Raw genomic sequence first — 18,513 nt, forward strand, 5'->3', positions numbered from 1 at the left:
GGCTATTAAAAAAAGAAGATTCCAGTATCATTTCTGCTTGAATTGTACATTCTTCTTGAATTATCCCTAACGTAACACCTAGAAATTCCTGGAGTTTCTCCTGTCCTTAGGAAATTTAGCTCTTTATATAAGTGATCATAAAAATATGCTGCACTGGGGAATTACGACGATGAAAATGAAATTGGATTCATTCACAGTATCTGACACCAGCGGTAGGGAGCTCCAGTGATGCAGAATGCGGGAAGTCGTGCTGCTGAGCTCTCAGGTGCTGTGAACCCAACCGCAGCTCCTCTGGAGAAAGATGGGCAAGCTCCTCCTGCGTGATTTACAGCCTCCACAGACCTGCGAGAGGGTCAGCTAGAAGTCGTTTCTAACTCAACAGCTATGGGTTTGAGCTCATTTTCACAAGCCTTGATAGCACAATGATTAAGCACCCGGCCATAGCTTACACCTACTGTGGAGAGGAAGATGTGGTAATCTACTCTGTAAAGATCACAGCCTTGGAAATCTGATGTGGTGGTTAGTCCTATTCTGTCCTACTGAGCCTCTCTGAGGGGTTTAAGTAACTCTGAACTTGCTGATCTTACCTTGGTGTTGGTTTTTTTTAAGTTGTTGTGAGGTGCCTGTTAGGACTCACAGTGACCCTATGAACAACAGAAGGAAACACTGCTCTGTCCTGTACCATCATCGAGATGTATTCCATAATCAAGTCCACTGCTGCTGTCACTGCCAAAATTTTGTTTGCTGACAGCTTCCCCTCCCCCACTTGGAATATCAGACACTACTAGGTGGGGTAGGAGTGGAGAATGCATTATTGCATCTCTGAAGGCCTGTATAAGAAACCAAATACTCTTTCTTGTCTGCTGTACATAATGAACAATTGGGCACATTAAGAAGGACTGTGTCTAGAAGTGGTTATACAAGGATTAACATCTATACACATAAATCACACCTCATCAAGCCTAACAGGAAACTCAGTTATTTCTGTCTTAGTTGCTCAGAAGCATTTTTAAAAAATTACTCATAACAACAAAGAGTTGGAAACAATCCAAGAGCGCATGAATGAATGGATGGATGGATAGAGAAATCATGATGTATTCACACAATAAAGGACTATGCAGAACTAAAAAACGATGAACTCATGAAACATTACAGACATGGGTGAACCTAGAAGACATTACAAAAGGACATATGGTATATAAGACAACTATTATATAAAGACAGAAAGATTTACATACAGATGAAATAATACTACAATGATTACCAGGGAGAAGGAGGAAGGTGAAAGTTATTTAATAGATAAGGAATACTTACTACTAAGAGTCAAGAGAAAGACAATATGGCGTGAATATTCAGACAATGTCAATACTGTAATAAATGTTATAGAACAAAATGTGTATGAATGACTGATTGGAAAAAAAAACAACCCAAAATTCTTTGTAAACTCACTCTAATTATAATAAAAACAAAATTTTGAGAAGGAAAAAAATATTTTAAAGGATTAATTTGCATTAAATCAGTGGCTTTTAGCAGACTTTAGATAATTTTCTAAGATCAGTATTCTTTCTTGGGGGAAAAAATATAGAAACATAAAATTTTCCTTTCTAACCTTCATTTGAAATGACTTTCCTATCAGTTCCATCATATTTTATGGATTCAATAATGTTTTCCTTCAAATCACTCCAGTAGATCCGGTCATTGTTCACATAATCAATGGAAATGCCAGTTGGCCAACCAAGGTCCGTGGAAACCAGGACTTGCCGATGCTGTCCATCCATCCAGGCACATTCGATCTTAGACTCTTTTCCCCAGTCGGTCCAGTACATAAGCCTGTAAAGAGAAAATGTCTTCACTATACCACCAAAGCTAGTGGAGCTTTTCCCACTAACCTGTAGCTAATTATATTGTCTGAGAACAATTAAGAAGAAAAAAAACACATTAAAGATGGGTCCTTTATGAGAATCCCTCAGAAATCACCTAAAACATATAGAATCCTCCACTGCACTTACCCAAGTTTGGGATTCACAACAAGAGCAGCTGGTAGATCTAAGAGGGTGGTAATAAGCCATTTTCTGTACCTTCCATCAAGTTTAGCCACCTCAATCCGTTTTGTTCTGGAGTCTGACCAGTAAATATGCCTGAATTCAGAGAGACAAGAATTAAATAATATAAAAGGTTAGACTGGCCATTTCTGGAGAAGGCTATTTCATTCAGAAGTTCCAGCCAAAAAAGACTCCTGATCAGACACAAAGCCCCTTACACAGGAACTCCTCTTTAAATCTCTTTTAAAAAAGGGAGCATTTTAAGCATGTTAATTACATAAAATACAATGTATATGAATGACTGTATGAAATACATTGTAAATTGTATAAAACACAAAATTGTATAAAACACAATGTATATTAATAGAAAAAAGTTTTAAATAATGTCATTACATGTAGGAGAATGAGGGGGAGAATGAGACTAGTGCCTGATAAGCCAAAGCAGCTGAATCAGCCATGATCAGTAATAATAGTGGACACAGCAGTCAGGCAGGCCTCACAGCTGTATTCAGAGGTATGTGCTTCCAGAAGTCACAAGGCACCCAGAGGCTCTTTAATTCTGACCGTTCCTACGATGGCCAAGGGCCTCACTAAAATCAATAAGAATGAATGGAAATAGTAACTCAATCTGATTATTCTGCCCATATTTACACCCTTTAAGGCTAAAAAAAACAGGAAAAGCTGCAACAGAGTCTTTATTTAATAATTCATTCAGGCCGAAGAGGTAAAGTTTTAAACAAGCAGACAGACATACCAGTCCTCAACTGACATTCAGAAGTGCTAAAGTTGAGTTTTCAATTTCTAACTCTAGTGACAATTCTCTGAGGTCTTACGTGCTGGCAGAAGATGTTGAAATGAACCTCCTTTTGGCCTGAAGGTACAGTGGGGACCTAATTAACTTCTTCAGATACCTTCAAGTCTTTCCAAAACAGCAGACAAGTTTGTTAAAAGGTGAAAATTAGTTTATACTGCAAACAACTCTCCAGACTCTAGGGCAGCAGTAAGTCCTTGAACTTTTCCTCTCCAGCATCCCCTTATTACTAACTCAGGTACAAGAGTTCAAACTCTGACTCTAACATCATCACTTCCCTACAAGGATCATGCTCATACAAGCCTCTTCTCTGCATCAGTTTGCTATCTCATGCGTCTATGTGAAGACAATCCTACTTAAAGGACATGCTGTTAAGAGAGGCCAGTTCTTAGAAAAGGACACCATGCTTGGAAAGTTGGAAGGTTCACAGAGGTAAGGAAGACTCTCAACAAAATGAAATGACATAGTGACTATTGCATGCACTCAAGTGTATCACAGATAATAAGGATGTCACAGGACAGGACAAAGTTCAGTTCCTTGGTTCATAAGGTCGCGATACGTTGTAGTCAACTCAATAGCACGTAACAACAAAAGAACAACATCCTACAGATCATTTATGCATGAAGCTATGGTTCCTGTCTCAGAAGTTTTCAAAGGGCAGAATGGAATGCACATCTCTATAACTCAAATCCAAAGATTAAACAAGAAAGCAAAATTACCAATCATGTACATAAAATGCAGGAAAGGATAGTGTCTATACGGTACTGGAATAAACAAAGCTGGATGCTTGAACAAGAGTCAGCCTGGGCATCACCAGTTAACTGCTCCAGTCATCAGGTGCTAAGCTCTGCTGTAACTCAAGTGCACAGGAGAGCCACAAAGAGCTCCAGCAAGGAAAACAGAAACAGACAAGAGGGTGGTTAATTTTACCTTCCAACCCAGTCCACTGCTAACCCATTTGGCTGCGCTATGTATTTCAGATTCAGATTAACTTCCTGCACAATATTATTGCCACCTGTGTCCACGTTGGGGATGTAAGCACGTTTGATAGAGCCAAAATTAGAGTCCTGACCCAGCACAGAGTAATATATGATACCTGCAGAGGCAAGACATAGAGGTTAATTTCTTATCAAAAGCATCTGCTAAAGGAGGAACTGGTTCATTACTGACAGACATTTTCTTATAGTTCCTTAAAATACTAACAGTTCAGTTACACAGAAAGAATAAAATTTCCAAATCATTATACTTGAGCTATTAGTTACTAATGCTTTAATTGACAATTTTTTATAATTATTCAATCACCTCTATTTGAACATAATTTATTAAAATAAAATTTCAGCCAGAGACTATTCACTCTTATTTGATTCAAATGTCAGTTTCATGTTCTAGTTTGAAATAAATACATAGATAAACAAGAATTAGGCTTGAGAAAATGAGAAATAGAATGTAGGTACAGACTAAAGTATGGTGGAAAATGTATAAAGAGTGATTTTGAAGGTTCATGCTGAGCACCTGTTATTTTGAGCAGACTTCCACCCTAGGCAAAGGCTTAAGGACACCCACTCTTAGGGGAAAAAGAGCAGTAATACACATCAAACACGACTCAAAAAAAAAAAACCAACCTCAAAAACACAACAACAACAACAAAAAAAACACAACCCAAAAACTTCCCTTTACTTGCCCATCAGAACCACCATCCACAAGCAGCAAAAACCCAAATTACCAGAGTGGAGCATTGCCAGCAGTTCCTTCCCATCCCTATGCAGGGTTTTAAGCCAATGCCTTTGAGCAGACTTCCACCCTAGGCAAAGGTTCTTGAGGGCGGGGTTGGGGTGGGGGTGGGGGGAAGCAGTAATACACATCAAAAACAACCTCAAAAAAAAAAGACATGACTCCAAAAACTTCCCTTTACTTGCCCATCATGACCATCATCCACATATTGTAGAGAATGGAAAAAAAATTCTAGAGAATCTAAATGGTCTTAGCACTAGCAGATATGAGGGGAGAGGCATGGAAGACATTTTTTTACTTCTGATGTATATATTATCACTGCTACACCAAGCAGAGCCAGGAAAAATTATATTAACACCATTAATAATAAAAATAATAAGCCTAAAATTATAAATCTAAAAATTATCAGAAAAATTATTAATGTTTTCACTCATTCAACTAAATTTCTTACACACCCACACTATACACGTGCCTAGATAGTGGACATGTTAAGATGAGTGAGATCAATCTCAATACCCAAATAATAGGGAGCACATTTTAGTTAAAAAACAAGTCCAATCCAACCCAATGCCATTGCTTTTTGCTCTTGGTGACCCTACAGGACAGAACAGAATTGCCTCATTAGATGTCTGACTCTGTGGGAGCAAAGAGGCTGGTAGATTCAAATTGCTTCCCTTGTGGGTACTATACCACCAGGACTCCTTATCCTTCAGGAAATGTGGGTACAGAAGACAGCACTTATGTGTGACCCATCATAGACATCTCCTAGAAGAGAGGGCAGAAGCTGACACTTGAGCTGAGTCTTTGAGGTCTTTGTAAACAGTGGAAAGGAAGAACCACATCTGCATCACATGAGGCAGTATTGCAGAGATAAAAGAAGACTGGTCAAGAAATCAAGAATGACTGGCTGACTGAAGGCCAGGGAAGGTGTCAGAAACACGCTGAATGGAAGGATCTTCCTTTTTTTTAAATCACACAGCAAAATTCTTTCCTTAAAAAAAAAAAACCAAACCCCACCTTAAAATGTAACAAAATTCCATTAATATCAACAGCAAATGTCAAAGTCTTTACTCACTGAGGCCTGTGCCCTCGGGATCCCAGTCATAATCAATAGCCTGAATATGTTCCTCATCTTCAAGATAATCTGAGTACCTCTCAGACGACATATTATATTTTCGAATTCTAATGTTGTCAGGCAGTAATAGCAAAGGAGAGTCACCTGTAAATAAATGAAAAATTGCCTTATCTTTTTCAATTCTTCCCAAACTTTTAAAATATACAGTGTACAACAGACATCTGCCTCCAACCTTTGTTTTTAAAGATACACATTTTAGGAAGCTCTAGTGGCTTAATGCTAATACTGCCAATCCAAAGGAGAAGAGTTCAAATCCACCAGTTGTTCTTTGAAAGCAAGATGGAAAATCTCCTGTGTGACTTATAGCCTCTGAAAACCCACTGGAGGATCTGCTGTGAATCAATAAATGAGAAAACAAGACTATATATTTGTTAAACAATGGATCCAACTATCCAAGCAAGTTTGCTGACTATAGACATTCTTATCTCTATTTCAGATGGAAAGCTAATATATTTTGTTAGATATATTATCAATTACTTGTTCTTTATACAGGAGATGGTTTAAAAAAAACCAAAATCAACAAACCACCCTCAAACTAATTGATATTGAGCTGGAACCAATTCATAGTGAACCCTCTGGTTAGTTTTCAGAGGCTGGAAATTGCTCAATTTTCTTTCTCAGTGAAGCTGGTGGTTTGAATCTTGTGCCTTTCGATTGGCAGCAAAATATCCTACACACCTGGCCACTAGAGCTCCTAAGAAGATGGTTTAGAGAAAGACAATATAGTGAAGATATTTTTCCCCAGTTACTAATGCCACAATTATGTTCTCAATTTCACTAACATTTTTTCTTTTTCTTTTTTAAATAATCATATTCTGTTTTAAACTTCTCATTGTGATTTGGGTGAAAGTTTACAGAGCAAATTCGTTCTCCACTCAACAGTTCAAACACATTTTGATTCATTATGCTGACTGCAATCGCTATAATCTATTACATTCATCCCACTCTCCCTGTTCTTTCCATTCATCCTTATTTTCTATCTTTTCCAGCTTTATAAACTTAATCCCTGGGCACATACTGCCTTTCTAATTTCAGGTTATTGTTCACTTTATAATAAACAAAAGCAAATTCACTCCTCATTGCCACCCTCCATTCTACTAGTTTGGCCATCCAGCTTTCTCAGAAGGGTTAGAGGTTTGAACTACCATCTTTTGGGTAGTAATAATCTGACACATAACAAATGCTCTGTTGTTTGGCTAAATGTTGAGCTACATGAGTAAGTTAAGTTCCAAATCTGAAAGAACATGGCCTCATGGATTCTGCCAGTCTTTATTAGACTTTCTCAGTCTGATCTTTTATTGTTGTTTCAAGTTTTGTTTCATGTGATTTTATTTCTATAATCATTGTTACCTCAAAAGAAATGCAGCATTTACAGGCTTACTACCAGAAAATTCTCATTCCTTGCTCTTTACTAATAGCTTTTTAGTAGATAATCAGCTCCATAAATCTTAGAGTAGGTAATCAGTTCTATGACCCAATTTAGTTCCTAATTTTATTTTAAAAATTCCAAACTAAACAAGGCCAAACCCACTCTATTTAACTCTGCAGCCCTACATGCAGGGACGTAGTCCCTCTATCTTGAATAATGTCAGTTGAATCTAACATAATTAACAGTTTATACATACAGTTTTTCTATCCTGAATATTCTTCTATTGCAGCCACTTCCTTTGTTCAAAGATTTAAACATTTTTTGCAGATGAGGGAGACAACAGATTAAAAGCTATATATGATGGGGTGTTATGGTTGTCACAGGAGTCCAGAGTGAAGGTTGCATAATGGAATGTACCTGGGACATGGGGCGGGGGTGGGTGACAGGGGACTGTATACCAATGAAGAAATTTTTCTTTTTTCTTTTTGGGGAGAGAAGCGAACTGGAGGGGAGGGTTGGGTGGGGAGAAGGGTGCAACAATGGATGAATGGAAATCCAAGATCTCTGTAAATGTTCATTAAAATTAATAAAATTTAAAAAAAAATAAATACATCCTTTCCTGGCCCCTCTAACAAAAAAACAAAACAAAACAAAACAAATCACATGGGCCTTAGTTCTCAAAGTGTCATATTTATTTTAAAAAAATTTAAACATTTTTATTTTGCTGCTTAATTACCCGATAAACTATTCCAATGCCTCCACTCTAGTTTTAATTAGTATCAAAAATGTTTGGGGAGGATACAGTATTTACATAAGCTACAACCATTTTATTTACTCTTAGTTTGCAACATAAACTTGCTTTTTCCTTATCAAATCCCTTAGACTCTAAATAATAACTTTCCTAAATGAGGCATCCTGACTTAAATCAGACTTCTGAGATTTATTTATACCATGGGGGTGGGGGGTGTTACCTGCCTAGTACTTGTACTGCTTTACTACAGGTCTGAATCTCTGATAAGGGATGACTTTAAGATGAAGCACTAATGATTAAAGTGACATATGAGCTAGATTCCTATCTGGGATCAGAAGTCCACGAACAACAGTATAACAAAGGATAAGAGTGTTCTTGGTCCTCAAAAGGAGATTTTGGTGATACATCTTGAATTACAGGGTCTCAAGCCTTGATATCCATAGAAGTATGAGCAAAAGGACATCATTAATTTCCTCTGCTGAGAATCATTACATAGACAAGCTGGTGCTGCCACTGGAGCCTTCTGGAGAGTGAAACCTTTTCCACTTTTAGAAATTTCTGTCCAGGTTGAGGCTAAACAAAGAAAAAGTAACACCAGACTTTTTCTTATTTTTGAATTGTATGAGTTTGCTGGGAAATTGGAATTATGATCATGAGAAGTGGAACAAATTGTGATGATGATTCTTATAAGGAGAAAGGAAGATGAGAATTGGAAGAGACACTGAAGAACTTAAGTTTATTTTCTGGCATTGTATTACTCACTAGTACGTGTTGTTACGTGCTGTCGAGTCGCTTGCAACTCATAGCGACCCTATCTTACAATAGCCCTAAACTCTGCTCTCTCCTGTGCCAATCGCACTCTCTCCGATACACCCATCCCGATTACCCCCGTCACTGAATCAATCCACCTCATAGAGGGTCTTCCCCTCCTGCGCTGTCCCTCCACCCTCCCAAGCACGATGTCCCTCTCCAAGGACTGGTCCCTCCTTACAACATGACCAAACTATGTCAGACGAAGCCTCAGAATCTTTGCCTCCAAGGAGCAGCCTGGTTTAAAGCTCTCTAGGTCGAATCTGTTTTCCTAGCAGTCCATGGTACCCTCAATACTCTTCTCCAGCACCACAGCTCAAAGGCATCAATTCTACTATCTTTCCTAGTCATTGTCCAACAATCTGACACATAGCAAGTGACTGCAAAGACCATGGCCTGCATCAGACGCATCTTAGTCTCCAGAGAGACACCATTGCTTTTCAGTACTTTGGCAAGGTCTCTAAAAGCAGACTTTCCCTTTGTGATACGTCTTTTAATTTCCTGGCTGCTGTGAAAAGTAGGCCAGGAGCTGATTGTGGAACAGACCACCAAGTAGTCATATGCAAGTTCAAGCTGAAGCTGAGGAAAATTAAACCGAATCCACAGGAACCAAAATATGACTTTGAGTCTATCCACTAGTACTCACTCTCCCCAAAAGTCACTCAATCCCAACACGAAATCACCATTACCTTCTGCAGCACATCGTTTTCCGTACGACTGACCCATGGACTTGAAGCCCTCAGCACAGGCACACTCATACCCGCCTTTGGTGTTATGGCAGTTCTGGGGACAAGTCCCAAAAAGCTCACATTCATCGATGTCTGTAGGCAAAATAAATGCAAACATTAAACATTTGCTGGTACTCATTCCTTGCAGACCCTGCCACTGTTCAAATTTGCATTCACCAAGAGGACCAAGAAGAGTGCAGATGAAAAGAAGCAATACAAGACAACACAGACGGAACCCATAGCTTCAGATACTGTCTCATATGCTTTTTTTCCCTTTAATCTTCAATAAACACAGAATAATCCTAAGCCCAAAGCCCCAAAGCTAGTAAGTAATAGAAACAGGGTTTGAATCTACTGCACAGATGTGCAAAAAAATTCACTTTGAGTAAAGAAACTGTCATTGTGTCCTTTTTCTTTTTTGCTGTCATTTTTTTTGTGCTCAGGAATAGGAGCCATTGGATTTTCAATTGTGTCCTTGAGCTTGAGCTTGCAAAATAAATCTTGTAGCCATCTGAGTGTAACATGAGCTAGAAACTATACATTCAAAAACCAAGAAGACTACTAATATAATACCATCATGGTAACTTACATTCCAAATTCTCACTTATTCATCTGGCATAAACAGGAATGTGATAAATTAAATAATAAATAATATGTGCTGTTTGACTTATAATGGAGAAAGTTAAGACTTAGGTTAATTTTTCTAAAAAAGTATCTTACATGCTGATACATGCAGCTATCTGAGCAATGCCTTAAAAATTCTAATTCATTCTTACACACATTTTCTGAACATGCATTTTATTATGCACTGGTAAGATAGTATATATGCATGTAGAAAGGGGGAAATGTTCCTCTTTAATATTTTCATTTCTTTAAGGGAATAAAACTGTGATTTAATAAAAGGGAATGAGTGAAGACTCTAAAATATACATGGTTCTCTTAATAAGAATGGAGGGAAATACACTACCTAGACACAAGTTTCTGTTCAAAGTTCCTGCTTTGTATCCAGGTCTACAAGTGCAGATAAATCCTCCTTCATTTAACTGGGTACAATTGTGTTGACATATGTTTTCAGCACATGATCTTTGTTCTCCTTGGTCTGAAAAACAAGATTCCAACATTACAAATGAGAGGTCACAAGCGAACAGCCAAGTAATATATCAGAAGGAAGAACTACTCATCACCAAATATTCTTTGACCTGTTAATTATAAGGGATATTTAGAAATAAATCTTTGCAAACACCTGTGTGAAGGGGCCTCTGGATTCTCATTCCTGCTACTGACATGTCAGGTCCTTGAGGATCCAACACAACACTGCTCAGTTACCCTCACAGTATCTAATTCAGGACTCTAGTACGAAGAAAAACTGAGTATACAGCGACTTTGTCCAACTGTCACCAGCTGTTCCACTATCTTGGTTACATTTACTAACCATGATAATTTTTATCTGGCCATTTTTATCTTTCTTATTAATGTCGGGCATCTTATTGTTAAATTATTTAATCTTTGCTACAATAATTACAAATAGGAAAAAATCATAAAGTTCTAAGAAGCATACAAATATAAACCAGAGTGCAGCAAAGAGTCATATACAGCTATTAGAACCATACACTGGAGATGAATTCTGTAATATGTATCTACCATAAACTTTAAAATATTCATTCCTTACACTGAAACTCTGTATGACCCAGCTATTCCACTGCTAGGAATATACCCCAAGGAAATTAGAACTAGACACAAATGGAGATTTGTACACCAATGTTCACAGCAGCGTTATTCACTATCACAAGAACATGGAAAACAGCCCAAATGTCCAGCCACAACTGAACTGGTTGAGAAACTGTGGTATATTTTATAGACAAATCTAGACACATAATGCATAACTTACAAGAGACTGGAGAGTACTATGCTTAAAGAGCATTATTGTAAAAACAGAAGGATGACTAGTAAAATGTGGGGACGGTCTAAAAGGAGAAGGGATGGGAGCAGAGGGGTGAAGATGGGCAGGGAAGACTCACAGAGTCACACAATTTGGCGGGTGGAGAGAGAGGGTAAAGGAAATGGGAAAGATCTGGCAGGGACCTGAAAAGTGTAATGGTGGGCATACATAAACGGTGATTACATTTCTAAAACACAATGTAAGGGAATGACTGGATGAAACATAATGTCAAAGAAGGGAAAATATGAAACACAATGTATATATAATTTTTTTAACGAATCAATAAAAAATTCTCATTCCTTAATCCAGTTATTCTACAGCAATAAAAATGTATACTACAATTTATGTTTATGGATCCCAAATTATTTGTTCTTGAAAATATACCAGTAAAACATATACCAAACAATTTCTATTACGTTCAATTCAGTGACACTGGCTACATCCTTCAAACTCACCAGCTTCTGTTTGTCATCTTTTTCTACCAACCACTCTCACATCATATCATTCTCCTAAACAGAAGCTGGTGGGTTTGAACCAACTTTTTACTACACAACTAGGGCTCATTCTGTAAAGACTCCGGCCCAGAAAACCTTATGAGACAGTTCTATTTTTTTCACATGGGGTCTACTTCTTAATTTTCAGTCTGTCTATACATTTACCCATTTTATCCAAAATTGTCTCATTGGTTGATTCACTGTATCCTCATATATTTCTGTAAAGTCACTAGTTAAGTCCACTCTACATTGACCTATTTCTATGAATTTGGGTAGCCTTGAGCCAGGTACATAAGCTTTTTGACTTTTGTTGTAAAGAACAAAACTCTTCTCAGCTCTAAAATCCACAATGCAATGAAGAATCTCAGTGGAACTAAAATAAACTCTAGGCAAAGTGTTCCCTAGAGTGAGTAACCCTCTCAAGAAGCAAGCGTCCTTTAAGAGAATTTATTGCTGGTGCTGTCGAGTTGGAACCAACTCAGACCTGGTTTTCAGAGGCTGTAATTGCATGAGAGGACATTATCATCGTTATTATTCACTTGCTGAGCAGCTGGTGAATTTTAACCCTTTGAGAGACTGACAGCACAACTCCTTACCACCAGGCCACCAGAACTACTTCACAAGAGAAGAAACCATTTAGAAGTGGAGGAGGCTTCCTCAAATAGTCCTGTCTTGCAACTTCTCTCTCCATTTTAATCCACATAACAACTGGTTTCTTCAAATATAGACATATGAAATAATACTATTTTCTATTTTAAGAATCAGAACTCTCATACAGCAAGACAATAGGGCTTTATTTGCATATAGGTAAAATCTGAAAACAGAAGTTAATTTCTTCATTTTATAGTTCAGTAGTGCTATACACAGGAATGTCTCTTCTGCTTTTAATTTTTTTTTTTTAAATATCAAGCATATGTTTCAATTACATCAATGAGGAGGAGGAAGAAAAGAAAAGAAGGAAGAAAAAAGATGCAGGAAAAGAAAAAACAGCAAGTGTGTTAGCAACAGCTATCAACCGGTACTTTTTCTCTCTCTTTTTTTTTTCTTATTGTGTACCTTCGAATTGGATCTTCTTCTCCAGCAAAGCATCTGCTGGATTCAAACTGTGCACCTTCAGAATTGCAGCATAGCTTCTTGCCACTAGGCCACCATTAACTGGTATTTTCAATAACAATTTTATGCCTCAGTCAAAGTTTTAGCCCACAGCAGCACGACATGATATATCTACTTAACATCTGAGAAGTGATGCTGCCTCCACATTCATATTACTGTCCATGTCACTTGTTTCTTTTAGCTCAAGCTCTATTTTTAACTAAATGGTCTAAGAATTATTGTAGTGAGTTTTAAGCCTTGTAACTGACACGGGCAACTGAAAAGAAACTAATGAAGGTCAAAGGAACAAGAGATTTGCTTGTATTTTCATAGTCTTAGGTTGTCATATTGCTGTTGTGTACCACTGAGTCAGAGCCGATCCATTGTGACCCTCAGATGGGTTTTCAGAGGCAGTTAATTGCACAGGAGGAAACTGTCCATCTTTCTCCCACGTAGCAGCTGGTGGACTCAAACCTATGCCTTTAGGATTGCAGTTCAGCTTCTCAACACTAGCCCACCATAGGTCCCTCATTGTCTTATACTGTTGCCATCAAGTTGACTCCTATTGACCAATAGGATACAATAGCTCTGCACCCTACTCTATCCTGAGCCAGTCTCTCTATCTCTGACACACCTACCCTCATTACCCCAGTTACTGCGTCAATCCATCTCATCCAGAGTCTTCCTCTTCTGCACTGTCCCTCCACCCTTCCAAGCAAGACATCTTTCTACAAGGACTGTTTCTTTCTGGAAACATGCCCAAAGAATGATCTTACATGCTGATACATGCAGCCATTTGAGCAATGCCTTAATAATTCATATTTATTCTACACACATTTCCTGAGCATGCATTTTATTATCCACTGGTAAGAGCATCTGTATGCATGCAGAAGGAGCGGGGGGACAATGTTCCTCTTTAATACTTGTACTTCTTTAAGGGAATGAAACCATAATTTAATAAAAGGGAATGAGTGAAGACAGAGCTTCAAAATCCTTGCCTCCATTGAGCAGCTTGGTTTCACCTTTGCAGGATAGACCTGTTTGTTCTCTTGGCATTTCATGGTATGTTCAATACTCTTCTCCAACACCAAAGTCAAAAGCATTGACTCTTCTTGATCATTCTTAGTGTCTGTCCAGCTCTCTGATGCATAGCAAGTAATTGCAAAGACCATGGCCTGGCTCAGGTGTACCTTGGTCTCTAGACTGACACTGTTGCTCTTTAGCACTCTGGAGAGGTCCCTGAGAGGGTGTCTCCCCAATACAAGTTGTATTTTGATTTCCTGACTGCTGGTGCTAAGAGCGTTGATAGTGGAACCAAGCAGGCTCAAACTATTAGCAATGTCAATCTCTTTTCCATCTATCATGATACTGCCAATTAGCCCGGTGGTGAGAAACTTCATTTTCCTGATACTGAGTTTCAGTCCGTATTGCAGACTACAGTCCTTGCAGAAGACAGCTACCTAATAATATGAGTAGCAAATTGTTGATCACTCTTTTCTGACACAATTGAACTAATCATTATTTTCCTACATAAGCCCTACTTCTAAGAAATAAAAACAAATGTTCCGTTCAAGGTTCTTTGTGACATTTTTATCAGATATTCTTAGTTGAGGGAGGTCTGATGGAATTGCACTGTTAACCTAAAAGGTAGAATCTCTTTGATGGTTCAAATCCATCAGCTGTTCTGTGGAAGAAAGATGGGCAATCTACTCCCATGCAATTTACAGCCTCTGAAAACTTAATGAAGGATCAGCTATGAGTTGGTTCAACTAGATGGCAGTGAGTGAGGGAGGGACAGAGTTATCGTTACTTGACATCAAAAGTCAGATCCAAGAACTTTTCCCCAAAATATATTGCATTTAGCTTATTAATAATGGAGGGGGGGAGGCAATCTAATAAGTATCGTATGTGGTTACAAGGTGCTGAGAAGCATCTGATTAACTGGCATGTATCCTATCTATGCCTGGATACAGACAGACCAGGGCTCAAATCCTGTTTCCACCAATTAAGACTAATCACTAAGCCTTTCTCATTTGCATAAAATAAAGGGAGGTTCAGTGGGAGAAGTAATATAAACTAACTCAAAGGACTGGTTGTTATTAAAACGATTTGAAATAACGGCTGTAGATTGTTTCATATACTCTAGTGCATAGTGTCGAGCAGTCCATAAGAGGTAGCTATTGCATGAAAACTTTGAGAGGTGCAAATGGTTAACATTTATGACTGGAGCATTGAATCCACCCAGAGACACCTCAGAAGAAAGGCCCAGTGACCAGAAAAGTAAGTCTCCAAAACCTTATGCAACACAGTTCTCCTCTGGCCCCCAAGAAGTCACCATAAGTCAGGGTTAACTCAACTACAGTTCAGAGGATAATAAATGATGCGATTATTATCTCCTTCATGGTATGGTACATCTGCATCAGAATAATGACACATACACACACACAAAAAGTACTTACTGCAACCCGTTTCATCAAAATGGTCACCACAGTCATCAACATTATCACACACATTGGTTTGTGGAATACAATGTCCGTTGCTACACTTAAATTCATCTTCTGTACAAGGTCTAGGTGTTGGCTCCCTACCTATAATTTAAGAACAAAGGAAAACTCAAGACGTTTGCTTTTGTGAAACAAGATCTGACAGGAACAGTCACTGTTCACCAAAACAACCCTTGTTTCCCCACATATACCATTTTCCCATGCAATTAGGTTGACACCATATGAATAATTCTGGCTAAATCACTTTATCACTTTTATACGGAAGCACGTAAAAACTCTGCTTTCCTCCTCCATATCTCTTAACCTGCCAGGGCGATCGTGGAAGTAGATATTCCAAGTGCTATAGTTATAAGATAGAAGAGGACTATGAGATATAAATCCTCACTGTGTTATGCCACTGAGATGTGGGGACTTTGCCCTGAATGATAGAAAGTGGTACCAAAAATAGAAGAGTTCATGAACAAAACCAGAAAATACGGAACAATGGCTTAACACTTAAGAGGCAACTGATAAGGAAACTGATTTTTGGAGGCAAGAAAGATGGACAAAGCCATTTTTCAATGAAAAAGTGGAAGGCAGACCATGTGCTTACTGAGTTTGTAGATGTAGAGAAAAAGGTTAGAAAACAGGGTGCTAGCAATTTGCTTTGTCTTGTGCAGCAGTGTTTGGCCTGTGTTTGGCAAGACAGAGAAGACAGAGATAAGCTCAGGGTGTTAATACAAGCATAAAGGAAAGATAATAAAGTCCCTAAATTCACAAAAAAAATCTAACTGCATCTAGATCCCAAACAAGAAGAGTCTAAATTAAAAGTGGCAAAATGTTTCAGTTACATCCAATGGCAGCCAGTTTTAAAGAAAAGGTGGGGGGAAAATACTGAAAGTAATGGAAATGTAGCCAGATTGAAATTCCTACCTTAAACTAATTTCTTCTAGAAAATTTTCAGTTGAAAGGAGTATACTAAATAAGTTCTACTAAGGATCAATGCTGCCTTACTTATCAACATGTTTTTTTTTTTCAGCTGGGTGTTGAGAAAGGCTATTATTCTTCCAATATATACTTATTAATAATATTAAATACATATAATTATTATAATCTTGGTTTGTAAATTAGTAACTCTAGGTTGGCCAGCACCTAATAAACCATTAATTTGTGACATGGTAATAAATTTAGAAAGAAAAGTCTAGGAAGCTAACGAAATTCTATGTTTACTCTTATTTTCTTCTGGGGAAAAAAGGCAAAGACAGCTTTATAGACATTTAAACAAAGATAGTCCAAGTTTCTATAAAAAAGAACTGAAATCCTAATAGAACACTTTGCAAAAAGGAGACAATCTGAGGCCCTTAGCTTTCCTTTTCCCTTCTGATTATTTTTGCTTACACAGCTCTTCTCTCTCATCACTTCCGTCTCTACAGTCGTCCACATGATTGCACAGGTTGTGTTTGTAAATGCATCGATTGTTGTCACAACGGAAACGGGATTCTGAGTTACAAGGAACATTCACTGAAAGAAGGAAAAGGGAAATAGCAAGTTAAAAGGAGAACATAAATATTAGTGTCCAAAATACTCTCACACCACTGCTTCTCTCATTCATTCATTCAAATAATCATCTTGAGCACACACCATTGCATTGCACCAGAGACTAAATACAAAGGAGAAGCAAGACAGACATAATCTTCATGGAACTCATTCTAGCAGAAACAGATTCGTCATTCAATAACAGCGGCGATAAAAGAAACCACAAAAAAAGCATGCTATGAAAGCACATACTGAGGGAATCTACTCTCTAGGAGTATGAAGGTAGCATGGTAGTTATTGGAATTCAATAAAGATATCTATGGCCACAGCCACAGAGCAGACCTGGTAGTGTAGTCTATAGGGAGTAGCATTGCTAATTCAAAGGTGATCTTGCTCTGGTGGTTCAAATCCACCAGCAGCTCCAAAGGAAAGGCTAGGCAATTTCCCCTAGGGTGATGTGCAGCCTCTGATAAGCTGCCGGCAGATCAGCTATGAGTTGGTCCCTACTAAAAGGCAATGTACATGAATACGAATGCAGCAGAATGAGTAGGACAGAGGTGACCAGGAGGTTAGAGAAGTCTGCAGGCTTGGACATGAGGCCTTAGCTGAATGGCCCAGAGGACACTGTTTGATCCCTCTAGCTTTAGTTGTCACTGAATTTCAAGAATTTGGTCTTTTTTGGCGCGATGAACTTTTACGAATTTCCTGACTTTACATTTAAAGTTCATATCTCTCTATATCATTATACTTCATTTCCAAAAGGGTTCTTGAAAATATTAGACTTAATACAGAAATTATTTGCAAGTACATCACTATAAAATAGTATGCATTGTTTAAGAGAGCTATCCTAATAGATGTTTTAGTTTACTCACAGGGATATTTTATCTCATGAATGGAACTCTCCATGGTAGGTTAAAGATTTATCAAGTTAAACACAAAAGTTAGCTCTAACAAATAATAACAAGAGTTAGTAAGGGGGAAAAAAGCTGGGATACCACTGTGAAAATATAATAAATCGGAAGCTTTCTGGAGTGAAAAGACAGACTGCAGCAGGAAATACTTCAAATAAGATGAAGCAGACAAGTGGCCCCCCATGCTCAGATGTGAACCACAACAGGTCTGTTGAATTATACGCTGGGCGTCCTAATAAGATTTGTTTTGAAGTAATCATTTTCTAATATCCTAAGATATTTAAAAATCACGGATGTTTACCCAACTTTTTCACATTACAGCAAACTAAAGAAGGAAGGGCAAGTGTAATCACAATGCTGATCGTGTTAACACAGGCCTCAAAAATTATACACTAACTGTGAGGTAACGACAGCTCTACACTGCAGGTGAGATCTTCGCCACAGTTCCCTATTCTCACATACTCTGCCTTCCCCCTCTTACCACACAGGTGAAGTTCTTCGTCAGAATCATCACCACAGTCATTATGACCATCACATTTCCAGGACGGTGGAATACAAACATGGTTTTTACATTCAAACATAGTAGCTGCACAATATGCACCATTGGGATAGCGAGTGGCTGTTGGGAGAGAGGTGAAATATGAAAATTATTATAAAAGTGAGTACTGGTTTAGGAAAGCT

The 18,513-nt window shown here is 38.1% G+C and overlaps 1 protein-coding gene across 1 annotated transcript in view; it reads right to left on the reverse strand.

The window, feature by feature from the left end:
• The window catches only part of LRP2 (low density lipoprotein receptor-related protein 2), a 137,420-nt gene that overhangs the window by 15,084 nt on the left and 103,823 nt on the right, over positions 1-18,513 (reverse strand). The window contains exons 61-69 of the mRNA XM_006902120.1: positions 18,314-18,451; positions 16,784-16,906; positions 15,362-15,490; positions 10,345-10,476; positions 9,339-9,470; positions 5,660-5,803; positions 3,784-3,949; positions 2,010-2,138; positions 1,610-1,830 (exon numbers count right to left, since the gene is read on the reverse strand). Coding sequence (XP_006902182.1) covers positions 1,610-1,830; positions 2,010-2,138; positions 3,784-3,949; positions 5,660-5,803; positions 9,339-9,470; positions 10,345-10,476; positions 15,362-15,490; positions 16,784-16,906; positions 18,314-18,451 — 1,314 coding nt within the window. The remainder of the gene's footprint in view (positions 1-1,609; positions 1,831-2,009; positions 2,139-3,783; positions 3,950-5,659; positions 5,804-9,338; positions 9,471-10,344; positions 10,477-15,361; positions 15,491-16,783; positions 16,907-18,313; positions 18,452-18,513) is intronic.

The sequence above is a fragment of the Elephantulus edwardii genome, unplaced genomic scaffold, assembly GCF_000299155.1.
Source record: "Elephantulus edwardii isolate Elephantulus edwardi_28Jun2011 unplaced genomic scaffold, EleEdw1.0 scaffold00369, whole genome shotgun sequence".
Taxonomy (NCBI): Eukaryota; Metazoa; Chordata; class Mammalia; order Macroscelidea; family Macroscelididae; genus Elephantulus; species Elephantulus edwardii.